General features: G+C 40.0%; 1 protein-coding gene across 2 annotated transcripts in view; it reads right to left on the reverse strand.

Annotated features, from left to right (window-relative positions):
• Positions 1-23,546, reverse strand: part of trappc12 (trafficking protein particle complex subunit 12) — a 77,120-nt gene that overhangs the window by 9,374 nt on the left and 44,200 nt on the right. For both annotated transcript variants that reach the window (XM_078541680.1, XM_078541679.1), the window contains exons 8-9: positions 16,463-16,536; positions 8,590-8,688 (exon numbers count right to left, since the gene is read on the reverse strand). In XM_078541680.1, coding sequence (XP_078397806.1) covers positions 8,590-8,688; positions 16,463-16,536 — 173 coding nt within the window. The remainder of the gene's footprint in view (positions 1-8,589; positions 8,689-16,462; positions 16,537-23,546) is intronic.

The following is a 23,546-nucleotide window of genomic DNA, read 5'->3' on the forward strand; positions in this document are numbered from 1 at the left end:
ACTTACTACAGATATTCTTACACGTACCAAATATGGAAAGTACACACTTGGCTGGTTTCATTTAGAGTAACAGGTGCTTTATTACAACATAGTTCATGAAGGTTCACATCCAGAGTACATAATTTTAAAAAAACCTCATAAAAAATGGCTCCTGGAAATAACCCGAATAACCTTGGTTTAAAAATAAAGTTATCAACTGATCCCAGCTGTAAAATAATTTCCTATAATGCTGCAAGGAAAACTAGAAATTTACATTTATATAAAGGGATTACAAAAGTAATATCTACAAATGTAAATCCTAATGCAGTACTGATAAAAAGAAAAACTGTACTAGGAGCACTACAACATCTGCAATGACCCTGTTGGAATACTGTGAGGGCACCAAACATGTGTAATGATCATCTATATCAGCAGCTAAACACTATAGGAATATCTGTCATGGGACAGGATAGCAGTCTACTTGTGTTCATAATATTTATAATGCAGCTGATGTTATAATCTGGGCCCTATAAGATGCTTGATTGCTGGTTAATTTGTGGGACAGTGGCACAATGCATAATTTTTAAAACAAGCCCAAATCTGTGCTGGCATCTGCATCTGATACAGAAGCTACAAAAGTGCAGACCGACATGTCAGGAAGATATAATAATTCTCATAATGTTATTGGAACTTACTGTGTGTGTGCGTGCCCGTCCGAGTGCGTGTGAGGGAGACTTAATTGGATTAAAGGCAGCTGATCTGAAGGCTTTGATGTAAACATGGGAAAAGCTTAGAATGTAAGGTGTAAAAGGACATTTGCATTTTTAAATAAACCAGGCTAGATTGTTTTCAAAGGAGGGGTGAAATGTGTCATCTGGGTGAAGGTGAAGTTTAGAAACAGTGGGCAGAATTTTGCTGTTGGCGAGCAGGGGGCGGGGCCTGCTCGCCAACACATAAAATGACGCGGGATGATGTCGGGCGGAACCCCCGACATCATCCCGCCCCATTTAAATTTTCAGGAAGGTGGGGGCACAGTAAAATCAGCTGTGCGCTGGCTGACCTGTCAATGGCCAATTGAGGTAATTGACAGGATCATTTTAACAATTAAAGGACCTACCCGTCCAATCTTAAGGTTGGTGGGCAGGCCAGGAGCCCCGGCGGCAACTAGAAAAAACATGAAACCTCATCCACCGGCGGGTTGAGGTTTCATGCAGTGTTCTAAAAAGTTTAATAAAGTTTTACTGTAATTATGAACATGTCCCATCTCATGTGACATTGTCACATGAGGGGGACATGTTAGGGAATTTTTTTTTTCTATTTTTAATCTTTTTAAAAATGTAAGCGATCTCCCTGAGGCAGCACTTCGCCTCAGGGAGACGTGTGCTCTTTTGTGCGCATGCACGAAAGAGTGCACTCTCGCTTTTGTGGAATCCCCCCTCGCCCGCACAGGAAGCGCATAGCGCTTCCCGCCGGACGTCACGCTGGATGGGCCTTAATTGGCCCGCCCACGTCAAACAGCAGCGCGGCCTGCTTCTCCGGCGGGGATCGGCTCCCCACCCGCCGGAGATTGGGTCAGGCCCTCTTGCCCGACAAGCAGAAAATTCTGCCCAGTGTGTTTATTTTTCCCAAAGATTACTGGTAAAACTTAGTGCTATGAGAGATTTTTATTATCAGAAAGATAAAGTCCAAAAACATAGTGAAACAATGGGAATTTGCATTCAAAGGGGAACATATGTATAAAGGAGAAGGCTCTGTATAAGGGTAGGCATTTTTAAGATCTAACAAGTGTGAAAAGCCTTTGGCATCTATGCCTCAAGCTACTGTTTTCAAAGAACTGAAGTTAAGAAAACTCACTCTGAATTCGACTGGTTCAGGGTATTGTGTGTCACCTTGCCTGGGTCTTTTAAAATCGGTGTGTCTTACTGTTGCCTTAACAAAAGTGTAACTGGGAGTCAGATTAAGTAGGGGATTTAGAAGTTATCATAGTAGCAATTTGTAGATCTATGTATGTGTTTAAAATAATTTCTCTTATTAATAAATGTTTAATCTAGTTTTGCAAAAACCTATAAGGCTTGGTGGTCGTCTTACTACTGAATTCAAGGCACACATCTTGAAATTTATACAAAGTGCAAAACAAGTTTTGGCAGTTGTCTCAAGTTTCCCTTTGGGATTTGAACTCAGCATTTACCATCAGCTGTGCCATAACAGACAACAGTTAATTTGGATATGGTGCTATCTATTGCTTACACTGGTGTGTTGCACAAAACAAGACCCATAAAATATATTTCTTTAAATTCATCTTTAAGGCAAGGATGTCACTGGCAAAGCTGGTATTTTTTGCCCATCCCTGTTTACTCAGAAATAGTGATAGGCTGCCTTCCTTAAACACTTCTGATTTGATACAACGGAGTGGCTTGAATGGACATTTAGGAGTCAGCCATGTTGGTATCAGACTGGAGTCTTTTGCAGGTCAGGCTGGATAAGGATGGCAGAATTCCTTTCCTAAAGGACTTTAGTGAACCAGTTGGGTTAAGACAATCCAACAGCTTCATAGTCACTTTCACTGATATCAGTTATCTTTTATTTTCCAGATTATTTAAAACTGAATTCAAACACTCAAATTGCCAGACGGGAATTGGATTATTACTTCAGGCCTCAGAATTGCTAATTCATGAACCTCTACACTACTGTACTTTGTTAACCTGCCATCAATTTGACACATACAATTCAATTTAATATTGCTTAATAAAAGGTCAGATAACTTCAGAACATTACAAATAAGGTAGGGAAATAAAAAAAAATCAGTTTTACACAGGAGCAAGCCTGATGGGTGAAGAGAAATCTATAATCTGATAGATGAACACAACAGCCTTTGATAACAAAGTTGAATGACACAGAAGTCCATGAAGGGGACAAGTATAATTGGTCAAGCAGCCTTTTCTCAGTAATATTTTATGTTTCCAACTAGTTTCCATTAGGTTAAATGTGGTCACTTCAGTGGCAGACTAGACTCAGGCTATGTGCAGGTGTCTTTTTTAATTGTTCTTTTTTCGAAAAGACATACAACTTAAAGAAAGTTCAACTAATAAGCAATAGAATGCAGATGCAATTTTTATCCCATTCATTCATGGGATGTGGGCGTCACTGGCTAGGCCAGCATTTATTGCCCTTCTCTAATTGCCCTTGTTCAGAGGGCATTGCTGTGGGTCTGGAGTCACATGTAGGCCAGATCAGGTAAGGACAACAGATTTCCTTCCCTAAAGGACATTAGTGAACCAGATGGGTTTTTACAACAATTGGCAATGATTTCACAGTCATCATCAGACTTTAATTCCAGATTTTTATTGAATTTGAACTGAAAATCTGAACGACGCATGGTGATGTCAGGACACACACCCAGCATCACCGCACGTCATTTTACACCTCGGCGAGTGGGTCCCGCCCCTGCTCGCCGAGCCGAAGATTCTGCCCTATAAGTTTAAGAACATTAATGTGCTTCAGAACTGAACTCTGGCCTAAAATGTTAGCTCAGATTTTGTAGTCAGTGGCAAACCAACAATGCTCTTCACTGACCTCGAAGAAGCCTTCCCATCAAGATTTAGTGATCTCTGTGGCATGGATTTCACCTGTTGTGACACCAATTTCATTCTGGCTCTAGGGATTTCTGGAACCCAACAACAGTGATATCACCAAGCAGGCTAAGCAGCCAATCACACTGAAGAATTCTCAGACCTCAAACTAGGAAGTAACAAGATGGTTTTATCGTTCATTTTTAAAAACTATTTTTTTTATGGAAAGGGGAATAAATATTGCGACATACACATGGAATTAAGGTAGAAATATCAAACTAATTTTAATTTTTAAAAAAATCACTTTGAAAACTAAAAGGGAATTTTAGCATTGAATGGAGAAATTTGACATTCCATAAATATAAAATTAGCTTTCCAGGGCCAGAAAAGTTTTTGAATAGCAATTATAACTTAGTATGCTTTTAAAAGCCCAGTTACACTTTATTCAACAAGGTGTAACTTTTTCATGAGTTTTTACAGCAAGACTAACATTAAAAAGTGGACACATGTCAAATCAGTGATTTCTAATTGATTTCCATCTGCAAGGACTTCAACATTACACCCTGCGAAGGGGCAAGAATCACTTACAACAGCTTCTAGATTTGTGATTAACCAGGCATGTGCAGACACCAGGAGTTGATGTCAGTTTCACGAGTATTGAGGGTGAACACTGACAGTTTCGCTGTCATTACAACCACAAAGCTGGGCCATTATGAATTAGTGCAGGTTTTCTTTAATGCCAGACATTGCATGGCTGGTGAAAATGTTTTCCAAGCTAACATCGAGAGTCATGAAATCAATCAAATGTTCAGAGGCCGATTTGCAGCATCTCATCACGTGAGGCAGCTAGTCTGATCTGTATTGGATCCAAATGGGCCAATCAATAACAGCAGCAGCAGGTATAAACAACCAAGTCCTCTTTCATCAATAAGCACTCAAGAATGGCAGAGGGCTCCTTCATTCTCGTCTTGTCAATCAGCCATCTCTTGGAAGAAAAAGGGAAAGGCATGCAAACCCCTCCTCCCAGCGTTCAATTTAACATGTTACACTATCATTGCAGAAGCAGCATCAACGACCTCCTTGCTATAACATCTATGACTAGCTAGCCCCATTTGTTGAAAAACAGATTGCTTTCCTCCAAGGAAGGGTTCCACTGTGTGGTGCTTCAACTGTGGTTGAAAAACAAAATTCCATACTAACTGCTTGTAACTAGTATCAGCATGAAGAGTGAAATACCATGGTTCACAAAGCAACTGACTAGCCTGCTCAATGCGTACTCAGTTTGGAATCTAGACATGTTGCCTTAATGGGTACTGACGGGAGAAATCTATATGTATTAACAAAAGTTTGCACTTGGTTCCTATTGGAATAAAAGTTGGGGGAGAATTTTTCCTCCGTCCGGGGGTGGTGGTGGTGGTTATGTGGGGGCGGACGCGAACCTGATCGGTGCCTCCAATCGGGTCTGTGTCGCCATTTTACATGGGCGGGCCAATTAAGGCCCGTCCAGCGTGATGCATGCCTGGAAGCGCTGAGTGCTCCCTGTGCGGGCGGGGGAGGATTCCCTGAGTCGGGGCCTGTGCTCTTTCGCGCATACGCGCAGAAATCTCTCCGAGGCACGGAAGTGCCTCAGGGCGATTAGTTTAAGTTTTAAAAAGCTGAATAAAGAAAAGAAAAAAAATTAAGACATGTCCCCTCATGTCACATGAGCTGTGACATGTCAATGAATTAAAAAAAAAATTTTTATTCAATTTATAAACACTTCATGAAACCTCATCCCACTCGCAGACGAGGTTCCATGAAAAATGCGAAGGCCGCCTGGGCTCTTCGCCTGCCCGCCAACCTTAAGGTTGGACGGTCAGCTCAGTTTATTGGTTAAATTAATTTTTTAATGGCATTAACAGACCTCTGACAGTTCGGCAGGCGCGCAGCTGACTTGGCTGCGCGTCTGCCGAACTGAGAATCTAAATGACGCGCGGTGACATCGGGACACCCGCCTGGCGTCACCGCGCGTCATTTTACGCGTCGGCGAGCAGGCCCCGCCCCCGCTTGCCGACCTGAAAATTCTGCCCTTGGTTTCAATATGCTGACTGAACAAATTTCAGCATAAATCTGTTGACAATTGAATTATTACAGATCAAGGTTGATTTGTGATTGACAGCTATGTCTTGGCATTGTAAGGACTGAAAAAAAAAAAATCAATGATTGTCTGTAGGTTTTTCTGATAATTTTGTGGTCAGGGGTTTCCAATTATAGACTTATGTTGGCCTACCTGTGCACAGCTCATCAGCCAAAGCCAGCAGAAAGTCTAGTTCAACTTCATGGCACAGGCTTGGTACATAAGTGCAAATCTGTTTTCAACATTTAATGCATATTGACAGAAAGAACAGGGAGTAAGTAGCCTTACCTGATCTTATATTCATCATGAATAGGTGAGGTTTGTAAATTATGTACCAACATCAGCTGAGAATTTCTGGGAGATTTGCACTGTTATAGTGAAGCATATATGGCATTGGGTTTGTTTTACAGCATAAAAGTTCCAGGAAATCATGCTGAATGAATCAGAAAAGCTAAAAGCGATATGTGCTGCTCAGTTTCTGACCAACTACAGTGAGGGGATCTTAGACAGGTATTAACTTCCTCATAAGCATACGTAAGGAACCTAAATGCTTGTTTAAAGCAGTCACCAAAAGTTCCCAAATACTGTCCGAGCCAATTTGGCATCAGATGTATTGCAGAGACCCCTGAGGCTCAAGAAATAGCCCTATTTCATACCTAAGCAACATGAAATAAAATGTTGTGCATCCCAGTTTGGTTCAATCCGAAATGGTGCAATTTATGGCATAAATTGCAGATTGTGCCTCTTGAGGAAATTCTGGACCATTGTGCTGAATATTGCTCAGATTACCCAATTTGACAATTTATTGTGAAATAAATTGTCTGAAGGTTTATAACACAAGCCCCAGCCTAACAATCGATTAAAGAGAGGGGAGATGTGATGATGGTACGTTTTGTAAAATGGCCTACACTAATAATGGTTTCCTATTCAATTCCTGGTCTCTCTACCATTTATGTGGACATTGGTTGAAAAAGCACAAGATGCATTTAGGAAGTAGTTAGTAAAATTTTAACGGTCAATTTCTTTAAATTTATGTTTAATTTTACTTTCAATGTATTTCTTTTAACTTTTCTACTATGTGTCATCCCTTGCTTCCCTCTCCAGGGTTCTCAATCTTTGACTACTTAGGCCCCATTGCCTACAATTAGGCCACAGCCTTTACACCCTTCCTGATCCTTTCTTTCAAGTTTTGGTCTGCCTCAGAGACAGAGTCCCATTCCTGACCCAATTAAAAGAGTGGAGCTGTGTTCCTGGCATCATCCCTTGCCAGGAACCTAAGCCTTCCTACCAGGCCTGTTCATCATCACGACCAGGCCCTGAAAGTGAGATGAAGGTGAACACTGCTCTAGAGGTGGGACTGATTGAGAAGAAAGAGACAAAGGATGGCAGTGGACCGGGTTGGGGGGTGGGGAGTGGTGTAAATGAAGAATAATAATAACCTGCAAGTGAGAGAGAGAAGGGTTAACACATTACTGCAGAGGTGAGGGAAGCGAGGTGCACAGAAATGGAAGGAAAAATAATAGAAATAGAAGAAAACACAGCAAAGAAATGAGGCAGGACATCACTACAAAAGACATAAGGGATGGGAAAGGGGTTAACATCAGGGGTAGAAGCAGATCACGCTGCTTTGCCCACATTTTTAGGAAGAAAGAAATGGATGCAGGTCAAGGGATACAGACAGTTGGAATAGTTCTGATGAAAGGTCATCACTGATCTGAAACATTAACACTGTTGCTCTTCACAGATGCTGCCTGACCTGTTGCATATTTCCATCATTTTTCGTTTTTATTTCAGTTGGAATAAATTGTGGGAGATTGAAATAGGGGGAAATAATAAACAGAGAGGGATTTGGGAATTACACTATTATAGAGATATGTGTGGACTGAGAGATCAAATACAAACAGAACAAAAGACACTAGTGGGAGATAGAGATGGCTCCGTAAAATCTTAGAATGTTAATGCAAAGTCTGGGTCTTCTATTTTCCTGCTCTGGCCTGCTCCCCTTCCCTTCATCATTCCAATTCATCCCTCTATCTTTTCCTTCACCAATCTTCATCTTCTACTTCAAATATTTATATATTTTTGAATTGCACGCCTTTCCCCCTCTTGCTCTGTTCCTTTTCTGCCCAGCCCTTCTACAAAGAACTGAACAAAAATTTATCTTAAGAAAGTCCATTTACTATACTACTGAATATTGCACCCTAACCCTGCTCAAAAATCTTCAGTTTACTGACCCCAATCTGCCATCCAAAAATAGCTCTCATCAAGTTTACCTCAGATTCCAATTGCATCACCTCTGCCTGCACATTCCACCTCCTCCTGCTACCCACCTCATTTCACTCCTCTCTGCTCTGCCCACAAGCCAGGATCAAAACAAATTTGTAAGTTAACAAGAGCACAGATGGGAGTCGTAAAGTTTACATGCTTCTGTATTAATTTATTGACTTGCTGCTGCCTGCTGCTGCATGAATTTGTTAAGTCAGTGGTGGCAAGTGCACTGTTAATTATTAATTCATTCGTGCCTACCTTTGCAGCAATGCCCATCATTAACCTTACATTATCAATGAGTTGTCATGAATTTTGTTTGTATTTTTGGGGCAAATTTGATTTTTCCTTCTACAATGGCATAGTTCAAACAAAAGTTATAATTCAACTTCTCCATTTTATTCCATTTATGCTTTAACCTTCATGTTGTTTTACTGCCAGCTTCTTTTCTTTTCTCAACTGTTTTGGGGCTTACTGTCATATTACGTTGTTTGGGAACATTATATAAAACGTTCCCAGAAGTTACAGCTCTTAACTCTCCACGTAGAAGCCACAGGAGATTGACTTAGAGTATTCACTAAAAAAAAATGCTTTAATGATCAAGGTTAAAGGATAAAACATTGGATAGTCTCTGCTTGTGACCTCTTCCATTGTTCATACCTGCAAAAGTAGTCTTCCTATGCCACTTAGAAGCTGAGGCTCTTGTTCCGGTTGGTATTGGATGACTGAGTGGTACATGTTAATCGCAAGTACGTAGTCCTGATAAAGAGGGGAAAAAAAAGGAAACAGCTTGTTCAGTTCTACATCGTAAACTTCAATCCTTTGACGGCTGCAATGTCTTTTTGGAAACAAAAAATGGGACCAGCTTTAGTTTGCTCAAAGTTGCGCGCGCGCACACATTATTAACATGAGACAAATGGCCAATTGCCCAAGGTACCAAGATACTAGAGGGTGACCATAGAATCATGCACAGCAGTAGTGAGCATCTTCAGGAACATAGGGGATAAAAGGAAAGGCAATTAGAAACATGAGGCAGAAACAGAACTGAAACACACATATTTGAAGAAGAACACAAAACAGCATAAGACTGAAAAGTACTAGGAGAAAATACATCTAATGAAATATCCAGTTTTTAATATAGATCAACCTGAAGAGACAAAGACAATGTGGCAGCAAGTGGCACGGAAACTCACCTGGAGTAGCCGTCTTGGACAATTAATTTTTGTTACTAACCTCACTGTTACTGTTTTGTGCACTGAAGTCATTAGGTTCCTTGAGACCATGACAAAGATTTCCTGAAAGTAGCTCATAGGAATTCCACAAAATTACTTTGAGGAAAAAACTATAGCCAGCATCTCAAATTTTTTGTTCTTCTTCAATCTCTTTAGCCTAGCAAGTACTCACTCGGCAAAGATTTCTAAATCTTACAAGATATTGGTTACGATAACAGATAGTGGAGTAGTATTTTCTCCCCAGTGAAAACTTCAAGAAAACATGAACTAATTCTATTTCCCTTTTGTCTTACTCTACCACTTTCACCCGTTATATATCTAACTTCATTCCTGGTCACTCTTACTATTTATGATACTGAAAATATTTTCTGCCATGATGCTGAATTTGTATAATACTTTGGCTACATCACAGGTGGATCCTGCATGCAGTCTAAGCAACTTATAAAAAGGACATTAGACTCATGAAAACGGTGCTATGAAGATTCACTTAAATGATCCAGGAATGAAAGGTAATGAAGAAAATAGTGAAAAATTGAGGCTTTTTGCACCGAGGAGATAAGTTTATGGGGAAATCGAATAGTAGCTTCCATTAAAACCTTAAAGAATGGAAGCTACTCAGAGAACGTAGTGCAAGATTGTTTCTACTGGTTATCATAAACTGGGTATGATCATCAGAAGAATGATGTTGGAAGTCAAAAGTTTTTATGGACACAGGTTATTAGAACATGGGATGATTTAAGGTGAATGTTTAGAGGCAGACACTATGACATCATTTAAAAAGGGAACTGGTTTAAGCGCATGGAAATAAAAAATAAAGGAAAATATGGAGAAAGGACAGGAAATAAGATTAGAGTGTACAGCTCCAGTTGAAGATTTAGACGGGCAAAAGCATGATGGATCATTCTTTTCCTTCCGTGAAGTTCCATGATCCTTTGTTTTGTTCCCTCGTGTCCTCTTTGCACAAACATCCCTTTCAGCCTATATATTCCACCTAAAAGTTCTATTCCCCCTAATCCTGTTTAGCTTGCACTATGTTATTTACTTTCTTATTTTTATTTTAATTGCTCAACCCAGCCATTTCAGAGACGACTTGTCCAACTTCAACTTAATATTCTTGGGTACATACCTGTTTTACAAATATATTATAAAAGGTTTCAATTTTTGCCTCAGCTGAGCTTGTTCAGCAGTATGCCACAATTAATTTCTTATTCTACTGAAACTTACCTTCCTGAAGCTATATATCCTGTTCTGGTCCTCACTGACCCTGATTATTAGCTATTCTCAAATTTAATCATGCTATAAGTTATTATGCCCAGAAATTCTATATTATGGATTATTTGTGATCAATGTTCCCTCTAAGCTATGTGGCCATGCAGCAATCAGGTATGCATTACGCAGGAAACAAACAGGCTCCACCATTACCTTTAAGATACCCCCATTAAACATTCCTAATTTGTACTGTGTTATTTGAAATCACCCATAACTATCTTATCTGATCATATCCTTGATAATTGAATAAATTGCGAGAATGCATAAATGACAGATGTAAACAGCAACGAACTAAAAATAGCGGTTTTATCATCAGCTCACAGCCAATGCAGTATTTCTGAAATGTAGTCACTGTGTAATGTAGGGAAACATGGCAGCCAATTTGCACACAGCAAGGTCACACAAACAACAATGAGAAAATCCAGATAATTTGAGTTAGTGATAAACATTGGCCAAGCGACAGGGAAAACTCCCCAGCCCTTCTTTGAAAAGTGCCAATGGGTTTTTTTTTGGTCCACCAAGAGGGGCAGACAGTGTCTCAATTTAACTTCTGATTTGAAAGGTGGAGTCTCTGACAGTGCAGAACTCTCACTACTGAACTGAAGTATCAGCCTGCTTTATGTGCCAAAGTTTCTGGAGCAGGGCTTGCATCCATGATGTTCTGACTCACAGGCAAAAGGGCTACCACTGAACCAAGGCTAATACAATGCTATGAAAAATTTGGGAAGGAAAGCTCCTACTGGTCTGGAAATAGGAAATATGGCAGACAGTTGATTACCCATCGCATCCAACATAGGACAGTCTAAAGCTACACACATGTTCCCTGGTCATAACTACTGAACAGTTAAGAGCCACGCCAGCAATTTTCTTACTCACAGGAAGTCATATCTCTGCAACCACTCCTGTAGTGTATATCAACACCACATCATCCAAGGCACTGTCAGAACTACTTTCAGCAAAATTAAATGCCACCTACTTAAGGGGCAGTAGCAGCATGGATACAAAATTGTCTTAAGAGACAAAAAACAAAAAGCAATGGCAAATGGTTGTTTTTCAGATTGGAGGGAAGTATACAGTGGTTTCCCCCAGTAACAGGACCACTGTTCTTTTGCAAAAAAAAAATGACCTGGACTTGGGCATAATTTCAAAGTTTGCAGATGACAAAAATCTCAGAAATATAGTAAGCAGTGAGGGGCATAGAAACAGATTCAGGAGGGCAGAGGCAGAACAGTGAAATGGGCAGTTACATGGGAGATGCATTTCAATGCAAAGAAGTATGTAGATATGAATAGGGAGAAGCAAAATAAACTAAATGGTACAATTTTAATGGGGATGCTGGAACAGAGACCTGAGAGTGTATGTACACATATCTTTGAAGGTGGCGAGACAAGTTGAGAAGGCTGATAAAAAAGCAAATGGTATCCTACACGTTATAAAAAAAGAGGCAGAGATTACAAACTCAAGGAAGTTATGCTAATTTTAATAAACTACTACTAGGATAGAGCTGGAGTATTATATACAATTCTGGGTACCACACTTTAGGAAGGATGGCAAGGCCTTAGAGAGGTAGCAGATGAGGTTTATTAGATTTATTACCATGGATGCAGGATTTCAGTTACATGCAGAGACTAGATAAGCTAGAGTTGCTCTTAGAACAGAAAAAGTTAGGGGATTTAATATAGGGGCTCAAATTCATGAAGGGCAATTAAGGAGAAACTGCTTCCAGTGGCAGAAGGGTTGATAGCTGGGGGACACAAATTGAAGGCAAGGACTAGAGATGAGATGAGTTTTTTTTAAAATTCAGCAAGTTATGATGTGGAATGTACTGTCTGAAAAGATAGTGGACAAATACTTGAAGGAGAAAAAAAATTGCAGAGATACGGGTAAAAAAAGGGTAGGTGAGTTTGACTAATTCGATAGCCTTTCAAAAACAAGCACAAGCACCATGTGCCAAATGGCCTCCCTCTAGGTTCCGTCATTCTACACAATAGGGGAACGTTAACAACCCCAAGAATCTCCCAAAATGACTACTAACAAAGAATGTGCAAAAGAAAATTCACAAGATGCATTTGTCCTGATGTATTATATACTTCATAATGGAGGAAGTATGAAATACATGGCCATCTCAAAAAACACAACAATGACCATATTACACAACCAAAACAAAAATAGCTGGAAAAACTCAGCAGGTCTGACAGCAGCTGTGGAGAACCAGTTCTGATGAAGAGTCATACAGACTCAGAACCTTAACTGTATTCCTCTCCGCAGATGCTGTCAGACCTGATGAGTTTTTCCAGCTATTTTTGTTTTTGTTTCAGATTTCCAGCATCCGCAGTATTTTGCTTTTATTTTAATGACTATATTACTACTGATCTAGTGATTTATAACATAAATGCAACAGTATTAAGAGCCATCATGGCATCAACAACAGTACAAGTATTGGAGCATACAATACCCTCAAATCTGGAGTAAAGAGTAGGGTGATAATGTTAATTTTGCTTGCAAACTGCACACTTATTTATAATCATACTGGCGGGGAAGAATTTTCGGGGCGGCGAGCGGGGGCAGAGCCCGCTCGCCAACGCATAAAATGACGCGCGGTGACATCAGGCAGGCGTCCCAACGTCACCGCGCGTCATTTAGATTTTCAGTTTAATTTCAGCCGAGTTGGCTGCGTGCCCGCCAACCTGTCAAAGGGCTATTAAGGCCATTTAAATATCAATTAAAACAATAACCTAAGCTGCCCGTCCAACCTTAAGGTTGGGGGGCAGGCGAAGAGCCCAGGCGGCCTTCACATTTTTCATGAAACCTCATCCACGGGCAGGATGAGGTTTCATGAAGGGGTTTATTAATTAAATAAAAAGTTTTCAAACATTTGATAAACATGTCCCAGCTCACGTGACGCTTTCACATGAGGGGACATGTCTAAATCATTTTTTTCTGACTTTAATAAAAACTTGCATTCCGGATTTAATCTCCGAGGCAGCTCTGTGCCTCAGAGAGATTTCTGCGCTCTTTTGCGCGCATGCGCGTAAAAGAACACAGGCCCCGACCCAGGGGATCCCCCCCCCCCCCCCCCGCCCGCATAGGGAGCACTCAGCGCTTCCGGGCATATGTCACGCTGGGCGGGCCTTAATTGGCCAGCCCACATAAAATGGTGGCCCGGCTCCGATCGGGGGCACCGATCAGGTTCGCCCACGTACAACCCTCCCGACAGGGAGAAATTTCTGCTCGTGGAAACCAATTTGAAATGCTTTTGGCAGACTCACAGTTAATGGATGCAATATTCTCATTTCCAGGATTGATCACACCATGTATTTGCCATGGTTTAGATAAATTGTACCACACTACATTGTCATGTGTGCAGAACATCAACATGGCCTGAGATAATTGGAAATATCAAGTCCATTCTTCCTGATGGTTCTTTAGAGAGTGAGCTAATCTAAGACAAGGTAGCATAGGGATGCTATAATTCATCTCAAAAATCCTAAACTACCAATTTCTGGAAGTGCTCCTTTGTGAACAGGACAGGATTGGATTCAGTTGAGAAGCTATCCTTCATTTTCTGCCACTTTTCACATTAGCCCTCATCTGAAAGCATCGACATCGTGCTAGTGCACGATTCTATAGTCACAAGGCCAGTATCTCAATGAGGTAGGCACTCTTTTCACATGAACCTACATTGTAAGTTTTGGTAAGCTATTCAAATGTGGGACAGTTTTTCCTCACTTTCTCACAACTGCAGAGGACAACTGTGGCAACGCTATCACTGTCCTATCCTAATCTGCCCCATCCCTATCTAAGATTGGATGCCACCACAAACGAAAGTCAAACCTACGGCTTTCTGACTGATTATTGTTCAGCTACTTACATAACAATCTGAACCATGAGGAGTGCTGAAATAACTCACCTTCACATTGTGTTACAACCTCTCCATAGATATCAAGTCCGCTTCAACGACAAATATTGCCTGTCATTGTGACCCAAAACCGCCCTTGAACAAGGCTACATAATGAATAGAAGGTACAGTATCTTCTTTAAGTGTAAGATATTGGTTACCTACAAAACTCCAGAAACTGGTCCAACTTAATGAGGGCACTTACACTTGTTAGTTTATCAAGACAAAGCAAGACTTAAAACTGCTGCTTTTCAGCCTCCCAACATTCTTCAAATTTTAAAATTAAAATTTTTCTGATACTGGCAGTGCGCTGCAATCATACTGTTCATGTGTGCACATGATCCCAAAGCTATTCCTTTGTTCCACTGCATTTATATGCTTGGTCCAAAGTCACTCTTCTAAAAACAGCAAGTTAGGCAAATGCAGAGGCTTCCAAAAACATATGGGTAAAGATTCTCCTGTGCCTTCACAGGTAAATGTATTCTGCTTCATGGAACTCAATCAAGAGCAGAAAGATCTCAGGACTGATCTCTACCTATGCTGAATTAGCTGACCTCCAAATGGGTGGTGTGGTTTCATGGGGAAACAGGTGAAAATTAGGCCAGAGCAAATGCTCCTGGAGTTCAATAGGGTATAAATACTGTTTCAATTTACACAAGAATGGCTACTCGAGAAAGCATCCAGGAGGGCAACTAGCACCCATGGCAATGTTCCTCACTATCAGAAGAGATGAGCAGGTACCGAAAAATGGTGATGATAAATGAGGCAGGACCAGGATTCCACTTCTAAATTGGCCAAGGTACATAAATTGGTCCAAAATACTATTAAAAAAAAAGAGTGATTAATGGGGTTTATTGAATAGTCAAAGCTATTCACATGCCAATGGACTAATAGGAATAATTCAATTCCATTCACACAGAGTTGAAACATGAAAAGGTTTAGATGCATTCCATGCAGAGGAGTCAGTAAAGCTAGTTGTGGTGTTTTAACAAATTTTATGCATGAGAGAGCATTTTAATATCTTGAATTGTTCCAAATTAAATAATTTAGAATGGAACTCTGAGATTTTAGGATCTGAAGTGAATTAGGATTTAAAAATGATCCACTTGAATTCATAGTTGATATGGTGATGGTTGTATGGCTATAAAACTGCAGAGGGCGATGTTCTGCATCATAATAAATTGACCTATATAAATTGCTACTGATTTTCCATGCAGAATACCACAGCTGGTGCCCTGGCACACATTTGTAGCATTTCTAATAGGAAAATCTGACATCTGGCAAAGAAGCATTTTAGATAACTTGCCCTTTTGACCCATTAATTGGACTGGCTGGGTTCTCAGATACCATTCCTAAAATTTCAAAGTCTGTTGCTGTGGTAAATTAGAATGATTTTAGTTCCCTTGACAGAGGAGTTCCCTTATCTAATTAGTTGGTGCTGTTTGCTTATCTGCTTTAATAATGTCTGCCTTCAATTCTCGTTCTCTGGTTATTTTAAATAGTAAACAGTAGCTCATAAACATCCAGGTCTTACTGTATAGCTAAGAGTGAAGAAGAATTTTAAATGAGACTGAAACATAATGGGATTTATTGGAGTGGCGATATTTTAACTAGCTTGGTAAAATTACAAAGTTCAGTCAAGGCTTTAAAAGTTGTCTGAACTGTAAGAGTATTACCATATGCATATGGTTTCCCCCCCCATCCCAATATTTAATTTCTCTTGTAAATATTTGTTAAAAGAATTGCAATGATCAATTGAACAAGTAGGCATCCAGTCAAGCAAGGTAATTTTCACATTGACACTGGTTTATTCATTTTTGAGTGTCAATACAGTACTGTGTACTGGTTCTTTAATAAATGCTTTATTAGAAACAATAAACGTGTCTTTCTGGAACTGGATATTTTTTTGGATTTCAGAACACGTTACATATGTCTGCAAACAAGTTATTCTTGCGTTAAAATCAAAGATCTTGACCTTATCCGGTGCATATGCTTTAAATCCAATGCACACCCCCAGTTTCTTCTACCTCCTACATTACACATTGAGGGGAATTGAAACTGCTGCACTGTCCACAGTAGTGCTCAGATTATAAGATATATACGGTAATTCTGCAGCTCACAGCCGCCCACGTACCTTCATCATCAGCAGGCAGTTTGCCATGGAGTACATCACACGCCCCAGACGTGACCTCCACAACTGCATAGAAGCTGCAAGACACGGGAACATCGCATGAAGATACAGCACACAAATAATTGCTTTTTGTCACTGGCTTCATTGCTTTAACTACCCCTTGTCTCTGCCTATGAATTATATTAATTTACAAATATTTTATCATTATTACTTCCAAAGAATGTCCAATTTTTTTCCTCTGCAAGGCAATATGTCTACAAACAGATTTATAAAAGATAATGTTTGGACTTGGTCATGTGGCATTTTGTAGCCTGCATGAAATTTTCTTTAAAAAACTGGTTACTCTCAGGATATCTGCTGAGCCAAGAGAATACAAGTGATCGAAACTGTGCCAATCCTCTACCACAAATAATGTTACGAAAATCATGCAAGTTTAAAAAAAAAATTCTATTGTAACGTACTACATTTTGGAATATATTATAAAAGCAAAGTAAAAATAAACAACGTAAATCTGTATCAGACCAATATGCAGCACCAATTCACATCCTTCGGTCACACTGTTAACGTTGACATGAGTGGCCCTGATGAATAATTAAACTTTCACAGCTTACCTATGTCATACTAATATAACTGTAGCCTCAAGGATAGCTGCTGTAATGAACTACCTACAAGAATTACCTACTTGCTGTGTATAGGTGCCTATTTATATATTGAATCATAAAACCCTCCAGTTTCTTTTCTGAAATTTTTCCCAGTAATCTTTAAGCAGCATTGACTCATGTTAGGGAAGCAATGAAGCCCAAGTGGCCATTCTTCATGTGGGAGCAATAGACAGCAAGCATTAAGGAGCTATTCAAACATGGGGCCATCACAATCAGAGCTGATCTATTCTTCTCATCGAATCTCATTAGTGGCTCCACAAAATGTTGACTCCCTACTGGGGTACCTGTCACCCTACTGTACCCAAGTGATAACTACTGATGCAATAGCCCTGAGTGCAAGTGCCTGTAGAGTATTTGTTTCTGAGGACAATCATAGTCACAGCCAAACTCATTCTGTCCCAATGTTCATACAAGCATTTAAAACAGGACTCACCATAAGTAATGGGAGTACTATCTGATTCAGGGATGCCAAGGGCAGTTGTAGCCCCTTGATTGCTACCACCATCACCAGCCCACTGAAATCAGTTAACTCTGCACAAACTGATGTATACTGCTCAGCTATTCAGTAAATAAATTTTGAGAGCTACATGGGTAGTTGCAAAGGCTAGAAAGAGAAACAATAAAGGATAAGCATGTACAGACAGACAATGCTGGAAGTACTGAGCAAGTCAGGCAGCTTCTGTGGAGAAAGAAACAATGGCCTGAATTTTCAGCTTGGCGGACACGCGCAAATTGGCGGGCCTGGGATCAGCTGGGAAACTGACCACCGACCGCGATTGGCTCCCGACTGCAATTTCATGCTGGCTGGCCAATTAATGACCAGCCATTGCGAAACGTGCGCTGAAAAGCTCAGCGCTGCCGGTGTGGGTCGGGGGGTGGGAGAGAGGGCGGGTGATAACGACAGCGCTGACAGAAAGCTCCCAGAAGGCAGAGAGCTGCCTCAGGGAGCTAAAGTTCTGACACAGCAAAAGTTAAGGTTTCAAAAGCTGAAAAAAGTGTCCATGCATCATAATCAGTCACATGAAAATTTAGCCAATGAAAATGCTGTCCACAGAAACTTATGTATGTTTCATTTCATCATGGAAATCTCACCTGCCCACGAATGAGGTTTGATGAAAAATACAAAGGCCGCCAGGCCGATTCGCCCGTCCGCCAACTGTAAGGTTGGATGGGCTACATAAAATGACAGGCAATTGCGCCGTTAATGGGCTTAATTGCCCTCTTAACTGTTGGCGGGTGCGCTTCTGACTTTTGTGTGTGCCTGCCGACCGAAATATCGTGCAGGCATGACATCAGGACACTTGCCCGACGTCATCTCGCATGATTTCATGCCCGATCGCGTCGGGCTTCAAACAGAAAGCCCGGGGCATAAAGCTTCAGGGGGTTGTCTGTCAGCGCTGGCCTGTGCCAGTGTTGATGTCATTACCCGCCCTCTTCCTGCCCCCACCCTGGCAGCATTGAGCTTTTCAGCGCACGTTTCGCGCTGGCTGGCCGCTAATTGGCCAGCCAGCGTGAAATTGCGGTCGGGGGCCGATCAGCATAAAATTCAGCCCAAAGTTAATATTTCAGGTTGAAGTGATGTTTTCCTCTCTGCAGATGTTGTCTGACCTGCTAAGTATTGCAACCCTTTTCTGTTTTTTTTTCAGATTTTTCAGCAATCGCAGCATATGCCAAACCAGGCCAGACACATTCTGGGATTAACTTGGATTCAATGGTCCACCTAATTTAATTCCTTCTAGGTGCTGCCACCTTGTTTCGTTTGTATTCACTTTTGATCTCATTCTACACTGCCATCTTCATCACTTGGCTTTGCTAAGAAGCAATCTTGTCAGGAACCAATCCTCCAACATTCATCTTCAAAAGCAGAATTCTTGGCCTTGTCTCAATATATCAACATTCGAAGACATAAAACGTGAAATTCATACACAAGTCAAAACAGCATATTCTTCTATGAAATTATATCCTGTCTTGCACCATATATTCCAAATAAGAATGTGACAATGGGAAGAAAGAAAAAAAAGACAACAATTAAAAGGACAATCTGAAGACAACAATTATGCATCAAGTTGAATAATTCTCAATGTCACACATTAAATAGTAAGAACCAGATTTAATAGTACAGGTATCTACAGATCAAAATAAGCAAAACAAGCAGTTACCAATAATTTAGCAAATCGTACAATTCACTGCTATAAGTTAACAATTCTCCCTGTTTATATCAATATGAACTGAAGTCATGCGTTCTAAGAATCGTGGTTGTAGAAAAATAGAGGCTCAATGTATTGAAAGTAAACCAATGTATAGCTGAACTAGAACTGTAGCCATATAAATATTCTGAGAATTGTTTTAAAGATTAATTATTTCAAAATTACCTGCTGCAGAGTACAATTCACAACCTGCCTTTTTGCCACATTTCCATTTTTGCAGGTAACCCTATGAATCAATGTCTAAACTGTAGCTACATTTTTGCAGTATATTTTAGGTCTGGCGCAGCTTACTGCAAGTCACTCAAGCAGAAATAAGCAAACCTCAAAGTATTATGCAAAATCTGACATTTAATTTTTTAAGTGTTAATAATGAAATGTGCATTTAAGGTGTATAATCTCAAATTACAAAAGAAATGAAATTATTCTGCTGTTATTTAAACTGCGAATACAAACTTCAGCACCTCTACAATACATCAAAATTTGGGTAAATTTTAATATGAAAGTCTGAATGTTTAAACTTGGTTTTATATAAATAAATTGCAAGCAATAATTTTTACATTGTATAAACCTGCAGAATGAAAAATTCTAAATTTTCTACTACTAATACCAAATAAATTTGCTGCTATATCAAAATTTATTTCAGCAGTTTAGTGCAAAGTATACGTTTTACAGAAACAAATCGATGTATAAAATAGTTGCTATATTTGCCTATATGATAACTACAGCACTTCAACATAACTCATCGTACATGAGGCTCAGATTTTTGGGATATATAAGGCACAAATAAAATCTAAGTCTTCCTTTTCATAAAAGCATTAGTGTACAGGCTGCTTACCTGTGTAAAACACACATTATTTGATAAATAAAGATGGAAAATTTAAGAATTGGACATTGTTGTGTTTTCTTAACCTCTGTGATAACTACTACTATGCACAAGGCACAGGCAAGGCACTAACAAAATAACGTGGGTTCTTTATTCAAGGATGGTTCTGCAAGTACACACAGGTCTTTGTTTTTCAGGTACCTTCTTCAGACTGCCCACATACAGAAGTCACATGGTGTTTAACATCACATCCCTTACACTGTTGTACATTTGAAACATAACCACACCTCTTAAAGGTGCATCACAACAAGCATTTACTACTACTCTAGTGCTGAAATTATGTAACACTCCATGCTCGAAATTTATACTGGTAAGTCCTTCGCAAGTTAGATTATGCAACATTGCATCCAAAGATAAATAAGAGTTATTTTTTGTGAAATATCATGTACAAGGCACAGCACTGCATTTACAAACATTGGGAAACTATTTAACAGGGCTTACTGGTTTAATTAACATTTATAGGAAATATTATATAACATTGTATTTCCAGAGGAATTCATTTGAAATCACAAACCTACAGCCTCCACAGTGTAATCACGATCTGTCGGTCCATGGCTTGGAGACGAGATGTCGTGGGCTAGTAATATGCAGTCACAATGGTAACGGCCCAGCCAGCCAAATAAAATGCGGTTGTTTTGACAAAGGAAGGACTCTCATCATCCTTTATTTTATTAAATAGAAATTTAATTTCTTCCTCTCAACTTCCAAAAGTTCGACAGGCACTAAAAACCTCACGCTCTTCGATACCTCACCAAAATCACCTCTATTCATACTTGCTTGCCTACACTGGTTTCCAGTTGAGCAGTGCCTCAATTTGAAAATTCTTATGATCATTTCTCTCCATAGCTTTGCCCTCCCTATCTCTGTAATCTCTGCCAGCCCCAAAAACCTTTGAGATCAATGCGCTCTTCCAATTCTGGCCTCTCGCCATTAGCAGGTATGCTTTCAGCTGCCTAGGCCCTAAGCTCTGGTATTCCCTCTCTAAACCCCTTTGCCTTTCTCTCTTCATGTTCCTTAAAACTTAACCCTTTGACCAAACTTTGGGTCACCTGTCCTTGGTGTTGAATTTTGTTTGATAATGCTGTTGGGAAAAACTTTGGACATTTTAGTATATTAGGTATTTTATTGATGTCGGGGCTAAGAACTCACTCTATATTTTTATGAAATATATACACCATCATGGCTAATTTATAAAATTTTAAAAACTGGACAAAGACTTAAAATGACTGAAGCCATGGCTGGCTATGACTCAAATAAAAGGAACTTTCTGGCATTCAAGGAAGCTGCCATCTCATTATCTCTGAAGCAACACTAACGACTCAGTGAGCTGCAGAAGACCAACTTCCAAGGGAATAATACAAAGGCCATTTACATTTCTTAAGACAGGCCTGGCCAACAGAGACTGCCAGCCTGCTAGGTCAAAGGACCCTGAAACCTCTTGGAATTCTTAATAGTTGAAACATGAACAATCTCAAGAATCCAGACTAAGGAATATGCATCTTTTGTCAAAGCCAAAGTGGAAATTTGGGAGTCACATGACGCCTCCCACCCCAAGCTGGTGAAAACTGTAATATTGCCTTAGGGAGCTGCAAAGCTCAGTCTGCTATCTTTCATCAATCAAACAGCAGCTCAGAATCAGAGTTCTGTCCAGATTTGAACGCTTGGCCCCATCTACATTGTTTTCACTGGAACCTCTGAACTTCTGTGCCATCGCCTATAAAACTAATTCGCCTGCGTGTGCGCACCTCATTGTGGAAGTCATCTCTCCTGGATAAGTGGATTATCCAGCATCAGTTTCAACCTGCTGACTTCTGTGAAGGTATACACCACTAGACTTCTGAACTCACGTGAAACAATAGTTCTTATTTTCTGTGGTCTTTGCCCTGTACCTCTTTCTTTTCTGCATCCCTCTTTTATTGTATGAATGCAAAAAGGGGGAGGGGGGGGACACTGTGAACCCTCTTCTCTCATTTTGTGTGAGAGAAAAATGAACTAACCCTCTAAGTTTATCCTACCTCACGTTTGCTATGGGGTTAATAGAAAATTAGATCACACCAAAACTGAGGGGGTTTGGGGAATATGCCTCTGCTTATAAAGGGGGAAGCTCAAAATCAAAACATCTTTCTATTTATAGATGGGTGGAGAGAGAAATCAGGGCTGTTTAAATTAAATCCCCTCCTGTCCGTAACATTACAGAAATGGTGCTGCTATTGTATTAAACATGACATTAGATGGTATTAGGTTATTTGAGTGGACATCGCAGCCCAGCTTAATCCTGCAAACTCCTAGTGGTGTTTTTTCACTGATCAAAGCAGAAATTCTAAAATTCTGACCGTATCCTCTTCTTCCTAAAGTCAATTATAGCACTTTATCACCACTGAAGCCAGTTCAGCTAAAGTTCAGCTAAGCCAACACAGACAGAGGATTGAACAATGGTATTTTCTTGGATTGAGCTATGCACTGGATAAAATCATTGGGAGTAGAAATCTCATATTGGAACTTAATGATAACCATTTGTAATGATTACTCTATCAACTGACAAAATCAAAACCTGCATGTATTTGTATGATTGCTTTCACAAACAACGATTAGGAGTGTCCAGCTGAACTTGCTCAGAATAACTACTGTGCTTCTAATCATAGACTAAACTTGGGAAAGAGTTTTGCATGCTGAAATGAGTCTATGATTGAAGCTTTTGTACTAATTAGTTTGTGACAGAACAAAACAGATTTTGTTTCAGAAATGTAGAGTTTTAAAGGCAGTGACACTTTTGAGATAACTCAGGTTCCCCTACCTTATTCACCAAGTTCAGATGTTGTTGCCTCTGCACATCTGCCCAAGTCCATATTTTGCTGGCACTTCGTGTCCCAATATTCTGCTATTCTCCATCTGACCCTAGTTATAATGCTCTCTCTCTCCTGCCCAAATTCTGATACCTTGACTCTGCTCACCTGCCTGATTCGCAATACAGAAATAAAAAGGAGGGAGACAAAGGAATAACAATGGAAAATGAAAGTGAAAGGAAGAATTCACAAAGTTGTAAGATATCTTGTTTTTACAGTCTGCCATTTGATTAGATTTTATTGGCCAAATCAGTGATGTGGTTGACAGATGCTGCCAGTTATTGACAGCATTCAAATATGTGATCAAAGGTTTTTTTCACTTTTATATTCATTCATTCACATGATGCGGGCGTCGCTGGCTGGACCAGCATTTATTGCCCATCCCTAGTTGCCCTTGAGAAGGTGGTGGTAAGCTATCTTCTTGAACTGCTGCAGTTCCTGTGGTGTAGGTACACTCACATTGCTGTTAGGGAGGGAGTTCCAGGATTTTGA

Source organism: Cetorhinus maximus, chromosome 5 (assembly GCF_964194155.1).
Source record: "Cetorhinus maximus chromosome 5, sCetMax3.hap1.1, whole genome shotgun sequence".
NCBI classification, from domain to species: domain Eukaryota; kingdom Metazoa; phylum Chordata; class Chondrichthyes; order Lamniformes; family Cetorhinidae; genus Cetorhinus; species Cetorhinus maximus.